Genomic DNA, 22794 nt, shown 5'->3' with positions numbered 1-22794 from the left:
ACAGTCAGGATTTAGGCAGTCTTTGAGGATCTAAGTTTCATCCCCTCTCCAACTTTCATCCCCTCCCCAAGTCTCCTTGCCCCAGATGAAAAGAAGGAATGTGGAATCATCCAACTTGTTCAGCAGATGTCTTCATTTTTCCCTAGACACAGCAGTGCCCACAGCTTTCTGCCACAGTCCCCATCTAGAACTGCACCAGAACCAAACCTGTCTGAGCACAATTCTGCAAACTAGATTGAGGGGCACCTTCAGTTTCTGTAGGGACTTGATTCGATAGGCCCACATAGCCCTGAGAGACATCACCAGGACAGAGCCTCAGCTAATAGGAGTTAATAGCTTTCATTGAGTCTTACCAGTGAGGGCGTTAACCACTAGACTAAAGCTGTTGTGCCAGGAACATCTAGAGCACTCACACAATACAAGGAACATCAGGTATGATTGTGAGGTTTGGATTTCATTCCAAGGGCTAAATACCTAACATATAGGGACAGCAGTACCTCCACTGTATGTTTTCAAACCTGAATTGCACAGGTCCTGTTGCTGGAAAATCTACTTTCTGAAGGGCAACGCCTGCACTTTCAAACTTTACTGGTTCAAGTAAAAATTGACACTCATTGGTACACAGTTCTTGCCCTGACAGATGAAATATAATAATCTAGATATGTAGTTTACGTCAAGAGAGAAGTAATGGTACTATTGGTTAGTCAGGATCGACAAATGCAAGGGAAAGTAAATAGACAGGTAAGCAGGGGCTGTCTATTTAGTTAACAAGAACTTGCCAGGCAGTGAGAATATTGTGGTCATAGACTGTAACTATAAAATCAAAATTCTGAGGGATTACTTGATAGAAATATATGTCTTACTGAAAGAATCTGTATTAGAGACTGTTAAAACCAGTCATATTCACCTCTCTCCTTGCTGGGACACCAGAAACCTAGTTTCTAAACATGAAACCTGCAGAGGGTATCATAAAAACACGCAAAGTTGTACAAAATAAAGTTATACTGTAAAGTATAACTTGAGTTCAAGAAGTAAATGCTCCAGTAAGGACTATGGAGTAACTGTTAAATTCAACCAATAGCACACTGATAGCAGACACACATGAATCTCACTCTTCAGCACAGTTGCCTTCCTCTCTTGCTGTAGTTTATTACTGCTAAGAAGATTGTAAGCAAGCCTAAGCCAGATTTCTCTAAACAAATTAAAAAGCCTAACAGTGCTTTTAGCTTTGGTTCAGCTAAATGAACAATTTTGTCAGACTTCACTCTAAGGTGAGAATAACCGATTGTCCCATTTTCAAAAATATTTAGGCATATCTTGTGATATCTCTTACTTCTCCATGTATCTCCAGTCACAGAGAAGTAAAAAGTGTTGTATCTGTAGAGTTATTTAGGGAGAAATAGAGCTGAAAGTGATGGCTGTATATGCACATATCTATATGTATATATGAATGCAGATAATACATTTAGTTGGTGAAATAGTTTTTTAATTTTTCACAGAACTATCAATTCAGTTTAGTTGAAACATATGTATTTGAAAATCTCTTAAAAATAAATGAATGCTATACCTCATATTCTTCAGTTTCATTCAGTTCAGGAATGAGGTCAGCCTCTATAAAACAAAAATATACACCATATCATCCAACATTTTAAATTCACAGAATTATTAATTCTGCAAGGACCCAACTAATTAATACATTTATTGAGACCCAGTCAAAGATGTTTTATAGGTCTGTGTTTGTAGAGGTGGCTAACCACTTGGGTTGAGGACTACTCAGCCACAACAGTTTTGCCTGGTTCCAGTTTGATACTACAGCACATGTTGAATCTGCACTGAGGAACCACATCCTGGCTAGGGAGATCCAAGTTCACAGCATTTTTTTCTATGAGAAAGCATGGTTTAATGCAGAAGAGAGAAAAAAAGGTAAGACTAGGAACCAACTATTTCTCTACATCTAATCTGAAAGCTCTGAAGATGTTCTTGTAAAATTACCTGTTTTGTAATCTTTATAAAGCAAATTCCTCATTTGTGCACCCAGGCTTGGAGGTAGGTACTAGAGCAACAGCCGTTCCATTGTATTCAGCCTGTTTCCATCAGGGCAGGCCACAGAGACCCACCCTTCCCCAAGTCCAGTGCCTTTTTCAAACTCCCACTCCTCTTGATTTAATGTAAGGGCGTGTACCCACTTGTATCACATTCCACAAATGTCCCTAATGAACACATACTGGGTGCTGTGCAAAGAACTACTCTGAAGGATTTGAGGTTTCCTCACTTTTCATAAATAAATATGGACATGAATCTCCTACAGCCCAGGTGAAAATCCTGCTGAGTTTAGTGGTGGTCTCTCACCTTCTTTCTCTCTGTCATTTTGGCCAAGTACAGTACTGTACTTTGATAGGGGTCAGCAAGAAAGCCTTCAAAGCAGGTGGCAAGAGACCTACAAACCTCTGTTAGGAACTGCCATGGGTCACCAGTGATGAAATCTAATGCCCCTTTCACAGCATTATGTCATCTCACAGCTCCTTTGGTCCACAGAAAGGTCCATTCCCTTTCTGAATCTTTCTGGGCTTTCTCCTAAGCATTATGCTGGCGCTCTGTCTGTGCATCAGTATGAGCTTGTATTGTGTGGGCTGATTTGCACAAGTGAAAATGCTAGTCTCAGCCTGGGGATCAGTTCTAACAGATGCATCACACAGAGCTCCTTGACTGCATTTCCACCACAATTCCCAAATGAAGTTTCCTCAATGCACTAGTATAAAGATAGCATTTTTATGCTTCTCATCTCTGCAAAGTCAGAGGGGGATCTATAACTTAATTTGTATCTCTTTGGTCTGCCTGTATCTACCTTTCAAAACAAATTGAGACATGTATTATATGCAACATACACTAGATAAAGTTTATCAAACTCATGAGCTCATACAGTTTGATTTGTAGACTATAGCATGTAAACAAATTCTGACTAAACAATGCTGCACAATGTCTTCATAAACTGTTCTTTTGCGACAAACATTTATAAATTATTTACTAATTAAACCTTTAATAACAAAATAGAGAAAAATTATCTTACCTCTGACTCCTGGAAGCCTAGGAGGCTCCGGGGAAGGGTGGGGAGGGGAGCGTAGGGGAGGAAGGGAGTGGAGGAGATAATGATATTCCCTGGCTTCTCAATGATATAGATCAAATATTGTAGTCATTAGTTTGAAAATCTTCCCACAGTAGACCCATACCACGTATCATGTACTCGATAGACTTGTCTGAAAAATGTTTTTAATACAGAGAAATGCTATCCATTCTTTCTGTGGTCACTAGTTTCGAGTTGAGCTTTAATCAGACTGAATGAGAAGAATAAAATTGTGCCAGATGTGCTGAAGTACACACTAGGGTATGTGCTCTCAAATTGCACTAGCAGAAAACTACAGCTTCTTCCTATTGTCTCCAAGGAGAGGCAGTAAAGTACATGCATAAATACATATATATATATGATATATATGTATATACTACCCACACTAAATCTTCAGGCATTTTACAAAACCTGTTTAAATTTAGTTGGTCACAGAAATATATGTGTCAAAAGCGTTAGAGAGACACACTTATAGAAGCTCTGTTAATATGTTGTTGAGTTTTTGATTTGATGGGAGATTAGAGAAATCTGTGAACATCCCCCAGCCAAGGAGAAGAACTGCACCCTGCAAAAACACAACCCATTGATGTAGGTTGAGGAACAAGCTTGTTTATTTTTTCTGGAGCCACATTTTGAGTATTCTATAGCTTACATTTTAAAATAAAATAGTTAAGTCATTAGTTAGAAAGTTTTGTAGATGTCTTTTCATAGTGCATTTCGATGACAGATGAAGAAATGATAGAACAAAGACAAAAAAGGCAACTATTTCCCTATGTTTATGTGCAATGCAAATCTTAAAAAAATTATCTTAAAACAATCTGATTTGTAATTGTAGAATAACATGCACACCAGAAACCGTCTGCATTTCTGTAATAAATGGTATGGTAAGAACAAAAGTAAAGCATGTTTCTTCTGATTAAATTTGTCCTACATTTATCAGTACAAAGTTAGAAAAAATGCATCCCCTAATGAAACATTTAAGATATGCTTACTGTTTTTAGGACAAAAATCGCTCACAAAGAAATTGCATAGTTAGAATCTCACACAGCATCGCTGACAGCAAGAGTTACCATCCAGGAGACAGCATTTGAGAGCTGTATCCCAGCACATTGGGTTTTTCTTTTTTTATAAACACCAACTGAAGTCTACACGAAGGAAGATGAGAGACATGTTCTTACTTTTCATTTCCTGTGTCAGCAAAAGCATGTAAGTAACACTGGTATTAACTACACAACAAACTGCCGCAGAACTTTCACAGCTATATAGGTGTTATCTGGAGAGTCAAAGCACACGTTGAGATAGTTATTCAAATCCAATTCTAATAGCAAACAAAAAACTGTAAATAAAGGTTTGACTGTCACCAAAGCTGACTAAAACATTATGTATGTGATTCTCTTCGTGTTCAATGGTGGCTGTGTCACCATATCATGTAGGGCATCTGGTAACTAAACGGGGACTAACTGGAACTGGTTTTAATCTGCACATACACTGTATCACAAGACACAGTGCCTCTCGTACTGCCACTCGTACGGTTTAGACAAAACCCAAAGAGCACAAGTCTCAGCATTGATCATTTGCCCAATGTCAGACCAGAGCTCCTGAGGCTTCCACAAACTGAGGGAGAGAGCATGGTCCAAAAAAGTCTTTCCTCTTACAAAGCACTTCTGAGAACAAGAAGGTTTAAAGGTCTGCGTATCACCCAGAGCCTGCAGAGCCCTCACTGATCACAGACAGCAGGCACCCAGACAGGGTGGGGAGCAGGCATGAGATGGGATCTCTCGAGCATCTCAAAAAGAATAGGCTAAAACAATGGTCATGAGTTTTTTGAACACCACACTTGTGTTGCACAGTGTACTGAAACTTCCCTCATTAAAAGTCGCCACTCCAAGGGCAGAATTCTTCCTGGAAAAGGGCCCAGCTAATGCTTCCACATGACTCAAGCCTCACTTTAGCTCTTAACATGAAGATTAATTGATCTGGAGGTAACTGCAGTGAATTTCATCTTAATTAAACTGGCTTACTCAGAGTAATTCTTGAAAATGAAAGTTTTAGCTTATGGTTTATGTGAGTCAATTTTATTTCATGTCTTCATGGTGAAGATAACTTTTCTTTCATAAATTCACAAGCAGGAGCTCCATGAATTCCCCTTTTGCCTCAAGATCTATAAAGCAGATCACAAAACCAATGATGTTATAGTTTTTTAACCAGCAAGTTGCTCTGAACAAATCTTTCTCATTAGATAGCTACATTCTCATATATCTGCTGTTTAATATTTGCAATGTTAAAATATTAAATATGAAAATATTTGCAATATTTGCAACAGTTAATTCAGATGTAAATAATTAGTAAAAGTAAGTATGCAAAAAATTAATATTAGAAATGAATGGAAGTTTTTTATATATTTTAAAATTATATCCAGGGTTGAGACAGCATCTATAGAATTTATTTATAGTGAAATGTGCACCCATGGTAATCATACTAATTACATGGGAATTTACCCATCCAATGCTTTCAGATCTACCACTGTGGAACTGTCAAAATAATAGAACGCTAGAGTACATATAATAACTTTGTGTCTGTTTCAGATAGAAAACTGCCCAAAGAAACAGTTTTTGTGAAACACACAAAATATTAGTGTTTGTATTTAATTTTTACGCATAGATTTATCTTTTTGTTTTGTTTTGTTTTTAATTTTAAATATCATTGAAACATCATTTGACCTGAAAAAAGTCTTCCTCAATTTTGAAGCTTTCAGAAAACTAAAGGAAAAACCTTACGTAGACCTGAAGCTATTACAAATTTTCAGAACTACTGAACTACCCTAAAACAGGTGTTTATACAGTTCTGATATGCAGATTGTTTAACTCTCCTCTTCACAATACTTTATTTAAAACCAAGAAGACTCAGGATAAGAATAGACTTATATACATTAAACTCCTTTAATAAAACATTAAGGAGACATATTTAAATGTTCAAATGACCTAAACACAAGAATGCCATTCTCATAGTTACTCTAGCCTGTTTATATTTTATACAGACACATCTTTACATTGGTATGCCTCCTAGGTATCCTTGCATTGTGTTTTCTCATTTCCTTAATGAAAAGAAATCAGTGTCTGTGTAAAAAGGCATGGCAATGTCAGACCTCACTCAGAACTACTATGGGTAACTTGCATTGCACCAAATTATCTTCTCTGACAATACAAATCTCCAAAATTTCTCTTGATAGACTGGAGGGTACAGTTTTCCAGCATGTATTTCCAAAGCAAGGCCCTCACTGTTCCTTCCACTGAACTGAATGCCAAGCTACTGCTGACTTTGGCAGCAGCACAACAGGGATGCTGTGGTCAGTGGCTGTATCTGTCCTGCTGCCAAATGCCCAATGTCCTTTTCTGAGTTGGTTCCCCAGTAGTATGTGCACAATCTAGTGCAGGCTCCGGGGTTACCCAGCCCCAGAGTTCTCCTGTCTCTCTTCCCACCTCTGCATAAACATGTCCTTCAATAAGGAGCCACAGCACAAAGCAGAGCGGGACACAAACAAAGTCTCACTGATCCTTATGGAAGGGATACAACAGTAGTAGTAATGTGGGTTATTTTACAGATATTCCCTACATTGGATTTTGTGTTGCAATGCCTGTTTTCTGAGCTTTTAAAGCTGTGATGGCAGCACTGCACTCATTTGCTTTGTTAAACTGACTTTTGTTTAATAATGACAACAGTAGACTGATTATTTGGTGTTCCATGTAGAAATGGAGGTGGGGGTATTTAGATGGAATCTCATCTGAGAAAATTTTCAAACAGAAAATCAGCAAATTCTGGAAAGGAAGTGGAGGAATATAGTATCTAAGAGATAGATAAAGGACAAATAGAGAAGTGAAATGTCAGGCAGAATGTCAGAACCTCATTGTGGATTTCTTAGAAAACTGAAGAGAAATAGGAAAATTTTGGTACATATTAAAGTAAGACCCCTAATATTTTGTATATGAAAGATGTTTGTTGTTTATTGAAAATTTCTATGATGTACTACACCTGAACCCATGCCCCCCTCCTTCAGACAAAAATGCACTGTTATAAGCCTGTTACCATTACTAGTTCATAATTTATGTAGCAGAGATTATCAAGAATCATATTTTTTCTTGCTGTATAGGAATGGGGTTCCCTTGAAATGAAAAGCTGACCTGCTTTCCCATGTTTATCACAATATTACTAAGGACTTCGCTATATCTAAACAGACTTAAAGAAGTGCAAAACTTAACTGTCAGAATCCATAAATAAACAACAAGAACCCAGGCACTTAGATAAAAAAAAATACTGGTTGCTTGTATGATCGACAGTCTTTGATTTTTTCCTATGATTAATTACAAGGTTCTTAATTAAAAGCACAGCTTACACTCACTGTGATAAGAACTGGGTCTGATGCTAAAACTTCCACAGAATTCAAGGAATTATTAAGGACAAGATCAAGCTTCATGCTACAGTTTCAAATTATTTCATATTTACCAGCAGGCGGAAGAAGTAAATCTGGCTGTGAAATCAGTAAGATTTGCTTGTTAGGCCTTTTGATTTTTTGCGAGGCAGCATTAAGAAGCAAGAGAATTCCATCACCACAAATCCTTTGAAATCAAACTCCAAGTAATCATAAGAAATCAAATTTCAAAATCAATTGATACAGATTTACAAGTCATATATTGGGTTTGTATTACTTGTTTCCTTAAGACTTTGGCTATGTGGGATTAATTTTGGGACGATGCTTGAACCATAGAGAAATAATACCAAACGTGGTTTTATTTCCCTACATTATATTGCTAAAGGATACACTTGTGAGATTTGAAATCAGGTAGGTGTTTTTCAGAATATTCTTACAGTTAAAAAAAAAATAACATGCATTCTTTCATAGGCAATGTTTACAAGGAATGGAGAATTACATCGTGTAAAATATCAGTAGCAAAGTACATGCTGAAGGTTAACTGCAGCGATTTTGAAATTTCATTTTAGCATATTTTGATAGTTGTGCATTTTAACTGGTTTGCAAACAAACTACTTCTTCAAACACAGATTTTCAGCTAAAAGTGATCGCTAAGCTCGAAAGACCACTTACCTGGGTCTTCTAAAGGCATATCAACAATGACTTGGTCACTGTATTTTCCATATAGACCATTAGAGCAAACAGCAACTATCTGAAGAACATAACTCGTATTGGGCAGCAGATTATTTAGAATAGCCCCCTAAAAGAAAAATAATATTTAATAATTTACTTGCAAATAAGTATCCAGTATTTGTATATGCTATTTGTTTTATAATACATTTTTCATATGAACCATAAAGCTCCTTTCTTCCAGAACTCTAGTGTATGCTTTAGAGCATACAAATCAAATGTTTTCCAGTCATCTTTAAAAGAAATCTGGTGGTTTTTTACATGGAGGCTACCAAACGATGTAATTTATTAATGCTAAACACTAGAGTTTATGTAACATTATCTTGGATAAATTATGAGTCTTTAAAGAGGGTAAATGGAATAGATTACATTAGTCATTGATAACAGTATGATTGTACATAATCTTATTAGTTGCTTGTGTAGGGAATTCTTTGCATGTCAGTGAGCAATTAAGTACAGATCACTATTAATTGACTAAGGGTTTTATGGCTAAGGAGCTCTGAGATTGACATAGTCATAAACTTTTGGGGATAGTACAGGCAAATCTGAATAGCAAACTGAAAAATCTTTCTCTCTGCTCTACAAGACAGGATTTTTAAGTTTAGGTTTTTTAAAACTGTCTTTGTGACTTTACAGACAAAAAAAAGAAATACAGCTTCTGTGAACTGCAGCCAAAGAAGTAATTTTTTATTGAATCAACTCCTAGCTACCGTTTAAGCCCTTAAGACAATTAACAGTGAGTGCTTTGCCATCACCCCTTTGTATGAAACTTGAAGAGTTTACAGTTACCAAGTCCTGATACCCATCTGTCAGAAATTCATGCTTAGTCTGGTCGTCTCCATCCAACTGTTGATAAAAGACTGCAAATCTCTCAATTGTGGTGTCATATACAACTCGAGGTCTTTCCCATGTAACAAGAAGACTGGTATAATTCTTTGGATCAGATTGAACATTTTCAGGTTCTGAGCTGCAAACTGGAACAAAGAAAAGAAGACTTAATATGATATTTATTAAATGCTACAAATGACTCTACTAAGATCTTGAGCCACCTCCAGGGAAAAATAATGCGAGTCTTTCCTGTGCCTCATTTTTAGCTTTCCATTAAAATATCTAAGGTGTCATGCACTACAGTTCTGGGTTTGTGTGGCAAGGGTTTGAGTAGCAGGGGGGCTACAGGAGGAGCTTCTGCTAGAAAATTCCCCTATATCTGACAGAACCAGTGCCAGGTGGCTTCAAGACAGACCCACCTCTAGTCAAGGCTGAACCAATCAGTGACAGTGGTAGCACCTCTGTGATAACACATAAGAAGTTTTGAGCAGCTCTGGGTTGAGCCAGTCAACAGAAAATAAAAGGAGACTTTTTTGTTTCTTCCCTGTTCATGAGCTAGTAACAGAGACAGCATTAGTCTGTGTAATTTAGTTGAATTATGTATCTTGCCAGGCTTTTAATCTACTGTGCTATGTATCTGACACACCTCTTTGACTTGGTGTAAAGGAAGACTGAATATAAAAAGAAAATAATCTCAGACTGTGCACATTCAATTCCTAAAAGTTGTCATTCCACTCCATTTCCACCAGATGGCAAAAGGAAATCACTAGACCAGCAAAGACGATTTCCCTTCTCAATTCTGAGGCATGACTTAAACTGATTTTATTTTTTTTAAGAAATTAAACACTCTTCAACTATTTCTTTTTTTGAAGGAATTTAAAATACCTCTCCAATATTTTTTTTCATAGTTTAAGTACCAAGCTTCTTCCTGTCCAAACTCTTCTCTACTGTCGTTTTTCCTCCTCTCCTCTTTTTTGTCTATGAGTGAATTTGGTTCTGAAATCTCTGACTATATTCACACTAACTGAGCAATATTATAAACTTTTAAAGGTGGAAGATCGGTGTGTTCTGTAGTATTTCCTTCAGTTTCACCTCATATTCCTTTCTAGATGGGTCTTCCAACTGTCTTTTTTTTCAAGAAAAAAAGTCACATTTATTTCCTTTTGTTCTCCCCCTTCTGATGCTTGGTCCTCTTCATCTCAGCAGTGACCAACAATATTCCTACATGACAGTCATCTGCATATTATTTCACACTGATTCCTTTCCAAGCTGTTGTCTCTTGCCCTTCTTCATAAGTCAACCTGTCTGTACTGTATCCTTCCCTTTCCTGCCAGTCAGTATCACAGAGGTGCTCAGAGGTACTTTGCTTCTGCATTTTTCTATTTTCCCTCGCCAGAGACTGGGAAAAGTGAGGAGACTGCATACCAATTTACCTAATTCAACTTCTGCTTTAATTTGGGCAAAGAGATTTCAAGAATAGAAGTTCTTGAGTATCTTACTATTGTGAAGTCACAGGTACTCAACTGGACTACAAGTCTCAAGCAACAAAACACTATTAACAGGAAGTCAGAGAGTATTCAAGCCACCCCCTGCTTCAGGTCTCTGCTTTCTCTAAGTGGGTGTTCAGATGCTGGTTTTGCATGTCACATGATGATAATGCAGCTATATTTGCTTATTCTTCTGTGGCATATAATGCTACTTATATAACAAGAAGTTTCTAATCTAAATTGAATTGTATCATGGGGACACCAAGGTACATTAGTCAAATCATTGTTAGAAACTATTTGGGCTGTGTTTTTGACAAAAAGACCTTTATAAGCTACCCAAATTTGTCCTATTTATATATATGTGTGTGTCTCTGTGTGTATTTCTGCCTGAACTTAAGCTTCCCTGAGCTTGACACTGTAGTTCTAAGGCAGCACTGGATAACTCAAGGAATTTCTTCATGATTTTTTGCTTCCTTCTACTTTTAGTTGATTCTGGGTTTGAGATTTTTATCTTTTAAATCCAGATTTTCAGTTGTGGAAGCTATGAAATCAATTCATTTAGATGAAGACAGCCAAGGGCTTCTCAGGCCCCTGTCACAATGTGTAGCAAAAAGTAGTTATTCCCAGTCTATCTATATGATGAGTGTGGAGCAACACTGTAGATGTGTGAGCTGGATTGACCTTGACTGGCCATCAAAAGCCCACACAGTGACTCTCACTCTTCCTCCTCCACAGGACAGGGGAAGAAAAGGCTGATGTCTCAAGATAAAGACAGAGAGATTGCTCACCAATTACTGTCATGGGCAGACCATACTCTACTTGGGAAAATTAATTTGTCATAAAAAAAAATACAGTAGGATAGCAAGAAACAAAACCAAAACTACAAGCAACTTCTCTCTACCCTTCCCTTCTTCTCAAGTTCAACTTCACTCTTCCATCTCCCCACCTCAAGTGGCACGGGGGGCTGGGAATGGGGGTTGTGGTCAGTTCATAACACTGTCTCTGCTGGTCCTTCCTCCTTATGCTGTTTCCTGCCACTAGTGTGGGGTCCCTCCCACAGCATACAGTTCTTCACGAATTTCTCCTTGAGGTGCAGTCGTTCAGGACAGGGTCACAGATGCCACCAGAAAACTTGCTCATGCATGATCTCCACTGGCTGCAGGAGAATCTACTCTGGTGCCTGGAGTACCTCTTCTCCCTCCTTCTTCTCCCACCTTAGTGTACCAGGGCTGTTTCTCGCACTTTTCCCCCTCACACCTCACCACTGTGCAGTGTTTTGCCTTTTTCTAAACCTGATTTCCCAAAAGCATGCTATGGTGGTTGAGGGGCTGAGCCGAGCCCTGCGATGGGTGGGCTGGAGCTGTCTGGAACCAGCTGTGTGCGACACAGGGCAGCCCTGGCCTCTCCTCACAGAGGCCGCCCCGCAGCCTGGTCACCAATACCCAGCACTCTATGTCTGTGTAAAGTATCCTGCACAGGAGGAAATGTCTTGAGAGAATCTGAGAAGGTTTCTGGCTAATTTATGTTGTCTGTGGTATTGAAGTGGCAAAGGCTTGAGTCCTTATTGTGGTCTTGCAAGAGAATTTAATTAAAATAACTGCTGGACTCTGTAAGTTTTCATGAGAAAACAGGTTGGCAAATATTTTTTACCAATATATGTTGTCACTCTTGAGTTTTAAGAACCCACTGTTCTTTATATTTTTACTAAACTGAGGAAGATTAACAAGGATCGTGTTTCTGTGCTTACACACAGGACATTATTAGAAGAGTGCAGTGGATGGGAAGTTATGTATTGGGCCCAGCAGCTACCAGGATGGCTCTTAGGTTTTTAGGAACAGACTTCTATTTCTGCTATAAATTGATATCCAGCTGAGGTTAGTGGAGATAAAGCATTGCAATTTCAAAAAGTTTTTCGAGTTGAATCCTCCAGTATGGCTGGAAGGATTAGTTAATTTAATCTTCTTAAATAAATACGTACATCTATATCACAGAGGAAAATTACGTGTATCACTAGGCTGGCTTAGGGAATGAAGTATCTCCCATGTCCTCATCAGGGCAATGTTTTTACACTGAGAATGTTGAGGTTGTCACTGTGTGAAAATTTCTGACAATATATTGCTGAAATTAGTTTATAATTGAATAGAAAGATTCTTTTAGTCCCTTTAAGACAACTTAGCTCTAATTAAGAAATGCAATGTATTAATAACAGCAATAAACCAAGCACTTAATCCTACTGCCTAATGAAAGCCTACACCGAATCCAACAGGAGAAAACTGGGATTCTAGGTTTCACAACACAAAATAATTTTTCAGCTACCTACGTGAGTAAGACCCACTGTTGTCATTTCTCTTTGTCATCTAAAGGGATTTCAAATAGAATTTTTTCTCTGCTGACTGCAAGGACTTTGCAATATTAAATATGAAATACATAAGCCTATTTACTCTTGGGAACTTAGGCATTCATGTTACAATTTTTTCATCTCAACATTTAAGTTTAATGATTCCTGGGGCTTTTTATTTACCTTCTCTTGAAATGGAGGTAGAAACACAGATGCTTCTCCTATGTTCAACATCAAACAAATCCTATAATTGCATTTGTGTGTGTGTGTGTATACATGTGTGTACACATAAATATGTAAATGTATGTGTATGTGATAGTGTTGCATTTACACAGTGTGCTAACACAAATGTGAAATGAATATACAGGAAGATTTTCCTTTCTGTCCATCTTAGTTTATGGCCAAACCAGAATTTTTAACCTAAACTTTTTTTTTTTACTTTAAATACCTCACTTGGGAGAAATAATACATGTGTTTGCTGCTATGGTAATGTGAATGCAGGACACTTCTGTCTTAAACTTGGTAGATTGAAACCCATTTGTTCAGTATTATACAAGTCTACACACAGAGAAATCTTGGATTATTCATTATTCATTATTCATTACATGAAATAGATGGGCCTTCTAATTTTAAATGGTATAACTCAATGCAGAAAAAAGTGCCTAATATCTTCAGGATAGACATGCTTTCTTAGTCTGTATGGACACCATGCTCACAAATAAAATAGAAAATTCCAGAAAATCTCATTGATATCGTGCAGAAAAAGCAACCTCCTGCGCAGTTTTCATGCACAGACTCTTTGGGGCAACACATGGAAAGCTCCTTTAGGTGTCAGCATATGGAGTGGCCAGAAGAAAGCAGGGCTCTATCTTAAGTGGTACTACCCAGTTTTTCTTCTTGTCAGTCTCTATGGAAATCTAGATTAGGATGGTGCAACTGAAAGTAGCTGTGACTGAGCTGAAGGGTCAAGACCAAGGTCACGGCTGTAGTGCTACCACCTGGGAGGAAAATGGGTTGCAGGTGGCAGAAGTCACAGTCTCTGCCTTCAAAGGTCCTTTGCCTATGACATTTCTACACTTGACTTCTATTTAGAAAGGGCTGAGAAGATTGCCTTCCTTCTGACAACACTGACATAAAAATGTGGTCTCTATTGCAGCGACCTGTATTCCAGAGACCTTCATTAAACAGAGGGACTTGAGGAAGGATGATCCTTCCCTCAGTTAGGCCAAATCAACAATATCCATTTTAAGTCTATTTGGAAGCAGAAATAGATTTAACTGCAGTAAAATGCTTTATTGCTGCAGCTCAATTCCATACTCCTTCTCCAAGCTTCCAAATTTTCAAATGCTTCTTAGTACCTACACAAACAACTCTGCCAGACCAGCTATTTCTTGGCTTAGACCAATGAAAAAAAAAAAAAAAAAGTCATATCCTGGGCACACATCTGAGGAGTTCATTACAAGCTGAGGTCAAAACAGAAGTGTCACTGACTGGTTATAGAAATAAAGCAGTACAACTATTCTGCTCAGAACTGTGGCAAAATAGTGTGATGTACTCATGCAGGGGACCCAGTTCTCCAGCAGTGCTGAACGATGGACAACCCCTAGCTTGTATGCAAGTTTCAGACACAGGATCCTTACAGAAGGGAAAAAAACATAATCACCCAAGCAAGCGAATTAAAATGAAACCACACCTCTTTCTAATCTGGAGAACACCTACAGCACATGCTTCAGTCATCAGTCTATGTCTAATTAAACAGAGTTCAGTGCAACTGAGATTAAGGATCTACAATTATCTCCACCCAAGTAGCAACATAATGACCCTAAATTAGATGTTTACTATTTATTCCTCTGTGCTTGTGAGCATAGAGATCATTGACTTCCATATTTAGTGCTAGATTTTGCTTCCCGTTACATCATGCATGGTTTTGGTCATATAACCTATACAAACTTCCCTGAGGTTTTAAGTAAAACAGAACAGAGTCTGGCTTTTGGATTCTCTCCATCTATCACTTTCTCAGCAGACTACGTGAAATGAATTTGGTGACCTCACTTTAGCCTCTGTTGGAAAAGCATCCATATTACACAACAAAAAACCAAATAGTTTGTAAAACAAAATCCTTTTACAGTCCCTGAATAGGCAGCTTTGTTTAAGTCTGAAACACATTTAAAAGGGCAGTGCAAGAAAGCTTGAACTGACGTGATCTTCACTGAATGTTTGGTCAAGACAAGCATTTAATTTTCCACTCCATTTAATATGACATGTTTTATGATTGCTAATTTTTTTCTCTGAAGGGATGTATTTATGAGTAATAATACAGCATGCTACTTTCTACACAATTTAACATGAGTATCTTCATACCAGGATGAATATTTTACTGAAAATTGTCTTTCAACCTATGAAGAGAGGGATTACTATTCAGTAAATACCTGCTTCATGAATTTCTTCTTGTCCGGTGTAAGAGGAAAACACTTGCCCAAAGAACTTATATTGCTGCTCTCGAAAGTTGTTTTGCAGGTAGTCCATCAGCATAACGTAGCCAGACTGCTGCATTGTAAGGACTTCACAGAATACAGCTAACTGGAAGAGACAAGGAAAAAAAAAACCCTTAAGTTAGAAGTCATAACAAATTAGCCAGGTTATTTTAACAGGCAGAAACTCTGGGGAAAAGATGTTGGTTAAAATCTCCCCATTGAGGTCTCCTGGGTAGTACTGAATTTTTATTCCCCTGTACCAGCAGTATACCTAATGGATTACTCCACTTGTATTTATCAACCACTCTGCTGTTGGAGCCATGGTCTATCCAGGTTTGTACTCCTCTTTTATCTGGGCTAAAGTCCAGAGGGTCTGCAGAGTTAGGAGGTGTGCTCTCCCTTTGAAGGCAAGAAATCCTTCAGAATCTAGTTCTGAATTAAAAAAGGTGAAAACACAATCAAGCAATACATATCCTTTCTGATTTAATGGCTACATGAAAAATTTTTAACTGGATAAATCCTAGGTTGCTGGGCTGTCAATGAATGCCATGCGCTTTTACCATATTCATGGCAACTGCTTTTCTTTGGTATTATGTGCAATTGTTCGGGTTTAATACATTTAAAAAATTACCTGGTCTTCAGAAATACTAATGGTATCTTTAAAAACAATCCATTCAACTGTTTCAGTGCAGGGAGGAGTTGATAAGGACCCATTGTAAGTGTAATACTTGTCTGTTGTATTCGGCAAAAGGTTCAACAAAATAAATGGTTCTAAGGCAGCCTGTTTCCCTGAAAATAAAAAATAAAAAAAATAGAGTCAGACAGTTCAAATACTGCAGAAGCAATGAATAAATAGAAATCACACTCTCCAAAAGAGTTACCATTATAGGAACATGCTAATTTGGGGACCATTTAAAATTTGATCTCCGAAGAGACTAGCATACAAATAAATCTCTGAGGCTTTTCTTTGTAATTTGGCTAAGTATTGTTCAAACCAATTTTTTTGGTTTTTTTACTTTGGAAGGTGTAATGAGTTACTCCAGTAATAATCAGTACCTTGGTTCACAAGAATTTGTTCACCTGTAAGTTTACTTGTAGATGTCCAAGATCTTTGTCTCACACGTGAACTTCACAGAAAAACATATCAGATCTCTGTTCTTGGTCTCATAACATGACTTCAAACTCTCCCTGAATTTGGTCAGGTATGTGAGTTTCTCTCAGGGTCTTCACCTCTGCAGAAAATCACTGCCTGGGAAACTGTCATCATGTTAGACCTGAGAGTTACATTGCACGTGACCACAGAAGCAGAATTTCGTAGAATCATAGAATATCCTGAATTGGAAGGGACCCATAAGGATCATCGAGTCCAACTCCTGGCTCCACACAGGGCCAGCCAAGTCATGTGACTGAGTGCATCGTCCAGATGCTTCTTGAACTCAGTCAATTTCTGTGGATCAGGAGTTTTAAAGATGGTGATAATACAGTGAAAAACTGTATCAGCTTTACACAAAGCAGAGAAGGATGCAAAGACCTCCTCTGGGGGAGCATGACCACTCTTTTTATTGCCCTGTGAAAATAATATGTTTTTCAGGTCAGCAGTTCACCTGGTTCCATGTCAGCTGGGTGCAAGCATAAAGAATTGCTGGGAGTCCACCCACAGAAAGCCAAGTTCATGATGGTACATGACAGAAGGGTCCAGCAACAGAAATTTGCATAAATGGTACCATCTTCCTCAAGGCAGATTTTTTTTTAGTCTGTGACAATTACTGATCTTTTGGCAATTATCTGTCTTATTATCTGGTGCATGCAAAACAATATTTGCTTTTTACACCTTGGAATCATGTAGATCCCTATATACCTTATTTCAATCTAAAGTTACTGATTTTAAATTTTTCCCTACTTGATAAGTAGGGAATATCTATCTATCTTATGAATATCTAATGAATTTTCAGACTGTGCATTAACTTGTGGTTTTACCAGTATCTCACTTCTTGCGCCCTGTACAGATTTCTGTCCAGTCATTGTCTTTATAATTCCTTACAAATTTGGTGAGTGAAGCAAATTACATTTGTACTTTGCTACAAATCGTTGATGCTTTTCTTCTGTATAGTGACTGTTCCATTGAGTTAAGGTTTAAGAGTGACTCCTCTACTCTCCCTTATACATGTGTGATGAGAGGGGAACATTTAGCAGTGTCAAACAAAGCCCGTCTTTCTATTTCTCCTGTTAACATGCTAACCAGCCTTTAGACAGAAGCTATCAGTGCTGTCTGGTATGTCTAGTTAATGCTTTCTTCCTTCAGTAAAAATGAATGGCTAGTTCATTTTATATAGGTGCCTGGGGATGGGAAACTTCTCATTTATAGTGGGGATCCTGCCGTACGTACATTTTGCAATTTTGCATTTTAAAATGCCTTTTAATGTGATTGACAGCCTAGATTCTAAAATCAAACACCTACAAAGAATTATGAGAAACAGAAAGTTTGTCTGGAAGGAACAGGATTGCTCCTCTGCAGAGCTTAAGAACTCAGCAACTGGGATTCAAATAAACACAATATAGATATGACTGACAAGGACAGATCATGTACATTGCAGACAAGAACAGATCGTGTGCTGTTCACTTTTCTTCAGGAGGAACAACTTGATGTAGTCGTGACCTGAATTTTCAGAGCTCATTTGAATTTTATTCAAGGAAACAGTATTCTACTCATTGTTGAAGTGCAATGTAGTGGCTGTATCTTGAATCTTGCTGCTGATAGTTTTACAGCTCCTTCCAAGGCTGTAGGACAGCATCTGCCTTGATGTATTACTCATACGCCTTCGTGTTTCACAGAAGATGGCACACAAAGATAATGAATCTTAACTGCTTTATATTTCCCCCTCCTCTGCCTTTGTAATTTATGAAGGTTGCTCCCTTCTATATTTGTTGAATGGTGTTTGTTTTCTGGAGAAAAACAATTTTGATTTCAGTGCCATACTTTTTAAAGCTTTGAAAACAGTGGGGCAATAGCTGAAGGGGCTTTACAAAGCTCAAACATCATTACATATAGAAAAACTGAGACAAAGTTAGCCGTTTACTTAAGGTCATGGCCACAATGTAAGAAAATATCCCTGTTCAAGATGGTGTTCATTCATGTTTATTCTTCTGTGAAGCCATCATGGAACTGAGTTAGAAACAGAGCCCAGATCTTCTCATGCGGTCTAGGTACTCTGATGTGAAACTGCAAGGAATTCTTAAACACCAAAGTGTCAACATTTGCTTTGAATAATGCTAATGCAAATGTAATTGGATTATTTCAGATTTACTCAGGACCTACTGAAAAAATAATTCAACTCTGCTGAGTCTACTGAATACTGATGTTCATATATTCTCACGCTTGTAAGACACATCTTGGATGGCGGCAACAGGGTTATTTGGCTTCCAACCACATATAAAAATCCAGAAATATATGATTAAAAACCCTCACAGAATACATCAGACATTCCTCTTGATTTAGCATTTAAAGAGATGCAAATTCCTAGTGATAATTATATTTAATCATTTACATTTACTGCTGTTGTTATAAATAATCAGTCTTGGGGTAAATAAATCGTAGAGTCATAGACTATCTCAAGTTGGAACGGACCCATAAAGATCACCAAATCCAACTCCTTGCTCCATGCAGGATTACCTAAAATTAAACCATTTGACTAAGAGCAACATTCAGATGCATCTTGACAGGCTTGGTGTCATGACCACTTCCCTGAGGAGACTGTTGGGGTGATCAACCACCCTCTCAGTGAAAATCTTTTTCCTAGCATCCAATCTGAACCTCCCCTCACTCAGCTTCATTCCATTTCCTCATGTCCTAGTGCTGCTCACCAGCGAGAGACCAGCATCTCCTCCTCTTCCACTAGCCCCCTGGGGAAGTTGTAGACTGCCACGAGGTTACCCCTCAGCTTTTTCTTCTCCAAGCTAAACAAACCAAGTGACCTCAGCCACTTCTTGCTAGTATTATCCACAAGATGCTTCACCATCTTGGCCACATTCCTCTGGACACACTCTAATAGTTTGATGTCCTTATACTGAGGTACCCAAAACTGCAGACATTACCTGAGGTGGGACCACACCAGGACAGCATCAAGTGGGACGATCCCCTCCCTTGACCAGCTAGCTGTGCTCAATGCACCCCCAAAACATGGTTGGTCCTTTTGGCTGCCACGACACACTGCTGACACATATTCCACTCATTGTCCACCCAACCCTCCATATGTCTTTCTGCAAGGTTTCTCTCCAGCCTCTCTTTTCTGCAGTTTGTATGAATAATCAGGATTACTCTGTTCCAGGTGCAGAATCTGGCACTTGCTCATGTTAAATTTCACACAGCTGGTGATTGCCCTGCTCTTTAGTCTATCCAGATGACTTCTGTGGCTTCTGACAAAATAGACGTGGCTGAGCTCTACAGAACTGTGCTTCCCAATGTCTTTAAGGTTTCATAATTACACCAAAATGGAATTCAGTCTAATCAGAAATCAATAAAGCATGGAGGCAGACTTACCAAAACGACTAACGCTATCTACTCCGTTAATGATTGGATGATAATCAGGGTTATCTTCTAGTCCAATCTGTCAAAGAAAAATTACATTTGTTAACAGTACAGGCTTCATGAAAGAAACTGGAAGTTGACATTTACCACCAAAATTATAGATGACTTAAAGCAGAGCAAACATATTTTGCCCACTTGCTTTTCTGTAAGCATACATTAGAAAGATATATGCAAACTTTTAACTCAGTGATCCTGCATCAAAACCACTTAAATTCAGTTTGAACATCTGCCATGTTTCAAAGCTTGCTTAATGACACAAAGATATTCTTTACCTCAAACAAAATTGATAAAGCTCTTAACTTTCCATTTCCTTTAATTGCCTCTTCAAAATTTGTAAACTGATCTGCATCATAGCAGTAGATTTGCATCTGTAAATAAAAATATATTCAAATGTTATATATATAAAAAAATAATCAATGTAGTCATTTACATTCCCATTTTGAGAAGAAATGTCCAAGCAATAAGTTTAATTACAAGTATATGGCTTTTTATCTACCATCTCACATGCATTATCTGAAGATATAGAATGGAATTCATCATCTGTTAGCTATCTAAAAATTAAAAGCTCCTGGAAAACCTCTAAGTATGCAGGAGTTATCCTTCCAAGGAGCACAATGCTCTCCATGGATGATACTGTACGCTAATATAACTTGCTGATTCTGAACAATGTAACCTAGAGTACTCGGGTGAGGTGAATCTTGAAATCAGTGGTGAAACATGAATCATAAGGTAAAATATCCCTACTGTCCTACTGCCTTGCTGTAGCTGTAAAAAAAGTATTGTTAATAAAAGATTAGCAGGTGTTTTGTGTCCATATGTGATTGCTGTCATGGGCGTGGGCTTTATTGCATCCCTTCTTTTTCTCCTCCAGATGCAGTTGGGAAATCTTCTCTGGCGGTGGATCACCAACATGAATTGATCCTACTAGCTTTTTGTGTGAAGATGACAATGCCTTGGCAGGACAGTTGGAGTGTGAGTAGGAATTTTTAAATAGCCAATGAAATAAAAGGAAATTACACTGCCCAGGGAAAAATCCTGGCTCACAGCTCTCCATGGAGCATAGGACAACCTTGGCTCTATTGTTTTGCTCTACACAGAATTCCAAAGTGCTCAGAGTGAGAGAGCAGCATGGTTTCCTGCACAACTACATCTTCTCAACTGGAAAATGATTGCGATGCCATGTGGAGGGTTCAAAGTTTGGTCTGCATGGTCTGCCCTCATGGATCTCATTGAGACCTGCTCCTTTTCTCCACCCCACTATTCTGCCAAACTTGCGAATGCGGCTGCACCCAGGACCTGCTCTCACAGGGTGGATCCTGGCACGCCGCTGCCAGCCCAGCAACATGGGCCGTGCTATGTCTCAGTAAGACACAGCAGCTCCCATGGGCTCTCAGCAAAGTCCCAGCTTTGAAAAGTCAATTACACTTTAAACAACTGATTGTGGAATATGATGGGCCAAACTCATAGGAGCTTAACTGACAGAAGGAGCCTGAACTTTTTCAGATTAGCATAACTGACTTCTAATGTCATCTTAGAAGATACGTGTAAAATAGCAGTTTAAACATTCACAGCATGCACAGAAGAGTGCTTTATGCTTCCCTTCTAAGATGCATCATTTAAATATTAGTGTTTTGTATTTGAGTGATTATATTTGCAAACAGACTGTAATCAAGTGATAAACAAAGGTATTTGTAAACAGTATTACTTTTTGCAGAGCATCAAATCATCAAAATCGTCACAATATATTCTGTACTTTACCTCAAGAGGAAATTTTCGTCCTTCTAAACTATGTTCTGATCCATCTGATGACACGTTGCATTTTCCCCAGTGAAAAGTGATCTTGCTTGCTTTGAATACAGTGTCTAACCCACCTCCACTTACATAATAATCATTAGTCAGGTTAATTTCCACTGAACAAAGAGAGAGAGGAGTAGAAAAAAAAAAAGGAGTGTCAATACAAAAGCCCACCAAGGCATCTCTGACTCTCATATTTCAGTATTAGGTGCTAAAAGGTAAATATGATACCATTGTATCCCTGTATTTCATAAGCAGGTTGACAAGATATTGGTTATTTAAACTAAGGAAGAAGTGGGATAATTCATTGTTATGTATGTTTCCTTTCATGTGGCAATTGATAAAATAGTCATCTAATGAAGTGTGTTATTATATTGGTCTCCTGTTGTCAGAAGCTAGCCACAGAACAACGCTTAAAAGCTCAGAAAATTGTATCAGCCACCTAAGAAAAGAAATTCCTGAAATACATAGCTTCCTGAAAGCACTCGACACCAGAAAATGGAATTTTAGCTAGTTTCTAGGAAGACTGTCCTGTCTGTGAGACTCCTTAGCTGGGGAGGAGTCTCCCATGGGAAAAGTGATGACAAGTCTTCAGGTGGATATTGCTGTACACGAACTGTAGATGGGACTGAGCATTTATTTGTTTTCTGGAGGGAATGAGCAGGGTGGAATACACTTAAGCCTCACATTTGGCAGTCCCACCTCCAGTCACTGTGAATTGTTTGACCTCTTACTAGAACAGCACTAATGGAGCTCAGTTTCATTACATTCCTTTCCTCAAAACCTCAAAGACAATTCTAACTTCAGAGGTTAGCAGTTCCTTTTATAATCTTTGAATTGCTGTAGATGAGGAAGACTTTTATGGACATTAAAGAATGTTTCCTCAGGGATCCCTGGAAAATACAAATGCACTATTTGTCACAGCTAGTAGGGCAAGAAGGAAGTAAGTGGTTTGTGGAGTAGTGTGTAGGAAGTACATAATGAGGCCATGAACAGAAATTAGGAACAATGA

The 22794-nt window shown here is 38.2% G+C and overlaps 1 protein-coding gene across 1 annotated transcript in view; it reads right to left on the bottom strand.

Annotated features, from left to right (window-relative positions):
• PTPRZ1 (protein tyrosine phosphatase receptor type Z1) overlaps positions 1 to 22794 on the bottom strand; it is a gene marked incomplete at both ends in the record, with an annotated part of 137346 nt that overhangs the window by 38312 nt on the left and 76240 nt on the right. Inside the window, 8 exons of the mRNA XM_084279246.1 lie at positions 1568 to 1611; positions 8220 to 8346; positions 9066 to 9250; positions 15359 to 15509; positions 16035 to 16192; positions 19941 to 20007; positions 20261 to 20356; positions 21747 to 21898. Coding sequence (XP_084135372.1) covers positions 1568 to 1611; positions 8220 to 8346; positions 9066 to 9250; positions 15359 to 15509; positions 16035 to 16192; positions 19941 to 20007; positions 20261 to 20356; positions 21747 to 21898 — 980 coding nt within the window. The remainder of the gene's footprint in view (positions 1 to 1567; positions 1612 to 8219; positions 8347 to 9065; positions 9251 to 15358; positions 15510 to 16034; positions 16193 to 19940; positions 20008 to 20260; positions 20357 to 21746; positions 21899 to 22794) is intronic.

This window comes from Gallinula chloropus (assembly GCF_964237585.1).
Source record: "Gallinula chloropus genome assembly, chromosome: 1".
NCBI lineage: Eukaryota > Metazoa > Chordata > Aves > Gruiformes > Rallidae > Gallinula > Gallinula chloropus.
This window is presented reverse-complemented; position numbering and strand designations above follow the sequence as displayed.